The sequence below is a fragment of the Microtus ochrogaster genome (genome assembly GCF_000317375.1).
Source record: "Microtus ochrogaster isolate Prairie Vole_2 chromosome 6 unlocalized genomic scaffold, MicOch1.0 chr6_random_2, whole genome shotgun sequence".
Lineage (NCBI taxonomy): Eukaryota > Metazoa > Chordata > Mammalia > Rodentia > Cricetidae > Microtus > Microtus ochrogaster.
In genome coordinates this window covers 11,086,509-11,090,222 of record NW_004949095.1, presented here as the reverse complement: position 1 = coordinate 11,090,222, position 3,714 = coordinate 11,086,509, and the positions used below count along the sequence as shown (strand labels likewise).

The window sequence follows — 3,714 nt, the reverse complement described above, 5'->3', positions numbered from 1 at the left end:
TCACAGTCCAGCTGGCCTTGGTGAGCTCCCAATAGATCAGCTCCACTGTCTCAATGGGTGGGTGCACCCCTCGTGGTCCCGACTTCGTTTAATTTTGATGTGGTAAAATACAATAGTTTGAACAACTTGGTTACTGAGTAAGTGGATTTTGTGTTGCCATTTTTTTGTGTTCCTATAAGGAGGAAGTAAAGTAATTACCGGGAGGGAACAGTACACATAGAAGGGGGTTGTCTTTTGGTTAGTTTATTTTGGAATATTGAAGCATAGACAAAAACTCCCCATTTCTGCATTGTAGACTAGGAAAGAGTTTGTATTCTGTAGCCAAAATGCCATCGAAGTATTGGAGACTCAGCAATAATGTAAAAAAAGGTGTTTGGTCACTAGGAATGTTTCATTCTTAAAGGAATAATGTGGGATGTGTAACTTGCCCAACTCAGAGAAATGAGGGAAATTAATCCAGTCTGGGATTGTGCTTGATGCTACTACTTTAGTAATTCTAAAGAGATTTTAGTGGCTTATGATGACAAAAGCTGCCCACATTTGGATCTGAGTGGGAATGATCAGAATAGACTATTTACAAAGTTGTTGTGTCTCCAAAGACCGAGAGAGAGAGAGAGAGAGAGAGAGAGAGAGAGAGAGAGAGAGAGAGAGAGAGAGAGGAAACATTCTATGAACATAATGAAATTGTTTCTTTTAGTTAGATGAGCTGAGAAAATAGCAATCTCCCAAATTTTGCTTTTTTTTTTAACTAACCAGTCTCCTAAAATGATGACAGATAAGTCTTAAGATGGAAATACTGTGTGTCTTATTGTTAAGCTATTAATAAAATTATGTTCAAAATAACAAAAATAAGTTATTTATACAGATTAATGTAAGTGTTTGTTTGTTGAATTTTTAATGACCTAAATTGGAAATCTGAGATACAAGTTTACTTTGAATACAAGAGAATATAAAATTGAAAAATTTGATTTTTGTAAATCAGACAGATGTGACTGAACTTTGGATGGCAGTGTAAAGCAGAGGATCATGTCCAAAGGGTGATATTATTGGCATTCAGAGTGGGTTCATAAAGAAGCAGGAGTTTCCATTCCTGATGAGGTTTGTGAGGCGATGGGCATTCCTATCATACCTCAGCTTAAGTATTGCCTAACGTGAGTTACAAAACAGGGCAAGGGCTGTACTTCTCTGTTCTACTTCTCTGCTCACCAGCTTGTCACATCCAAGGGCAAGACATTTAAAAGTGGCAGCCCTTGTGTTATTCTGTTAAATATAAATAAGTACATTTTTTGTTTCATATGCAGATGTATAGCAAAATTACTCTACTTGGGAGTCCCCTTTAAAACAGTCAGAAGTCTTTTTCCCATCCTGCACACACATATATGAGTCTGTGACCATAGTGAGCTGGCTTGCAGGCTTCTTGATGTGCCTTCTCTTAGTACTTTTCACATCTTTGATTTTTGTTAAAAGTGTCCTGCAGACTCTATGGATCACTTTTATGATGAGTCTAAGATGGATAACCTTGGGAGGCTTAGTACAGCTTCTGCCTACTCAGTGCTTTAATAGAAATGCATGATAGTAAAGAATTGACTTCAAATGGCAGTTCTCGGTAGACTGGGGAAATTCCTCTGAAATATTATTACATTATTAGAAGACTTCACACACTGTCACCAGATTCTTGTGGAATTCTGCCATTTTTTGCTTCTCATGTATTATATATGTCTTAATATAGAAATTGAGGTCTTTATTTGTTAGCTAAATATTCCCCACTGGGGGGAGATGGGCAAAAAATCAGAACGACCAACTTCACAAATTGTTCTACCTATTAACTTTAGTTTTGACTTTAAAAAATTTGAACTTTCCACAAGATCAAAGATATTGGGGGCTTTATACAACCCCCAAAACATTGTTTTGCCTAATTAGTTTTAAAAGTCATCAAAGGAATTTAATTGTGTATTACAGGTTTATGTAATCAATAGGTAATTATATGATAATATAAAATTAATAATAGTAAATTTCTGCCTTTCTTTGGATAATAATTTATTTTTAACCTATGTAATCACTCTTTAGAAATTACTTTGTTTATATAAGTTGTTTTTTTAACTGTAGAACTTTTAAAAAACTGAAATATGAATTTTGAGCATCTCATTTTTTTCATGTTCCAGTCCAGGCTATATGCTGAACTGTAATTGAATTTTGTAATGTGCTAAACACAGTATTTCGTAAAAGATAGGAGGAAATTTTATCTTAAAAAAACTGCATTCAAAATTCCTTCTGAACATTAAAATTTCAGCTTACTTTGGTTAAAAATCTGTGTCCTTTATTGGACTTTGATAGGAAATACAAAGGTAACTAACCCAAAGAAAAAGGCTTAAAGACCTTTATGGACTTTTTAAAAATTATATTAAGATTTTAATGAGACTGTTTAGGTATATTGGTATTGTTTTTCTGATTGAATTCTGTTTTAGATGCCATTCTAAATATGGTGAATATTGCTGCTAATATTCTGGGAGCAAAAACTGAAGACTTGACAGAAGGTACCTAATCATTTTTTGCATCTTTAAAATAGCTGGTACTTCATGAATCCTTTAAGTTAGAAAAAGGAAGTAATAAACCAATAAAATAGAATTTTCATTTAGAAATGGAGAGACCATTGAAAAGAACTTAGCAGTCCTCTATTAATCATCATTAATTGAACTTCACAGATTCTTTTGTTAATGAAAGATCTACAGCTGCATAAAATTCATGAATTGATCCCTGCCCCCTCTACACTCCTCTCTCACCCTGGTAGAATTGATCAACCCAGTTCATCACATCTGCTATACAATTCTCTTCTATTGAGCATTATACCTAGGCTTTAAATTTTTTTTAGTTTTGAGACAGGTCTTATTAAATTGCCAGACTGGCCTTGAACTTAACAATCCTCCTACCTCAGTCTCTCTAGTGTCTGGGTGGTGGCAGGTGCTACCACCGTGCCCAAATGAACTGATACTTGATTCTTCTTAGCTATGACAGTAATAATTCCATGTCCTCATCTCTTTCCTGAGAATTTGAAGTCCTAGTGATACTTCGTATTGGGCTTTCCTTTGTGTAGCAGAAATATTAATGTAGTAAGCCATTTTTTTCAGAGAATGGCAAATAATATAATTACCAAATAATAACAAACGGTGCCTTTTATTTTTTTAAAAAAAAAAAACACTAAGCCAAGTGTAAGCTTAAAAATTACCCATTTTGCTTCCTCATTTTCTAATAACTTTCTGGTCTAGAAGCATATTAATAATGTAAGACTATGCAAAATTTATAATATCAAATAAGTTAAGGAATAACATTCATTCTTTATAGTTGTAATCGTGTACAGTTATGTCTTTCTAAGAGAACTTAGATTTAAAAGAAAAAACTCCTTAGTAGTAAATGTGTTTGACCTTTTTCTTCCCCTTCCCCAAGAGGCTAAAGCTCTTTTTAATTTGTTACAATAAAATATTTTATGGTACAACTTTTAAACATTGAACTCAAATGTGGGCATCTTTCTTAAAATAGGAAATAAAAGTATATCTGAGAATGCCACTGCCACAACTGCACCTAAAATGCCTGCATCAACTCGTGTTCCAACTCCTGTTCCATCGCCTGAGTAAGTTATTGTAACATTAGTTCTATTAAAACAGAACTGAGTGTATTAATACAGCAGAGAGCTTGTTTTATATATATATATATATATAT

The 3,714-nt window shown here is 33.7% G+C and overlaps 1 protein-coding gene across 4 annotated transcripts in view; it reads left to right on the top strand.

The window, feature by feature from the left end:
- The window catches only part of Suco (SUN domain containing ossification factor), a 59,746-nt gene that overhangs the window by 36,706 nt on the left and 19,326 nt on the right, over window positions 1-3,714 (top strand). For all 4 annotated transcript variants that reach the window (XR_003378408.1, XM_005363957.3, XM_026787604.1 and 1 more), the window contains 2 exons: window positions 2,466-2,534; window positions 3,535-3,625. Coding sequence is in view for 3 of the 4 variants with exons in the window: in XM_005363957.3 (XP_005364014.1) it covers window positions 2,466-2,534; window positions 3,535-3,625 (160 nt within the window). In the remaining variant the exon portion in view is untranslated. The remainder of the gene's footprint in view (window positions 1-2,465; window positions 2,535-3,534; window positions 3,626-3,714) is intronic.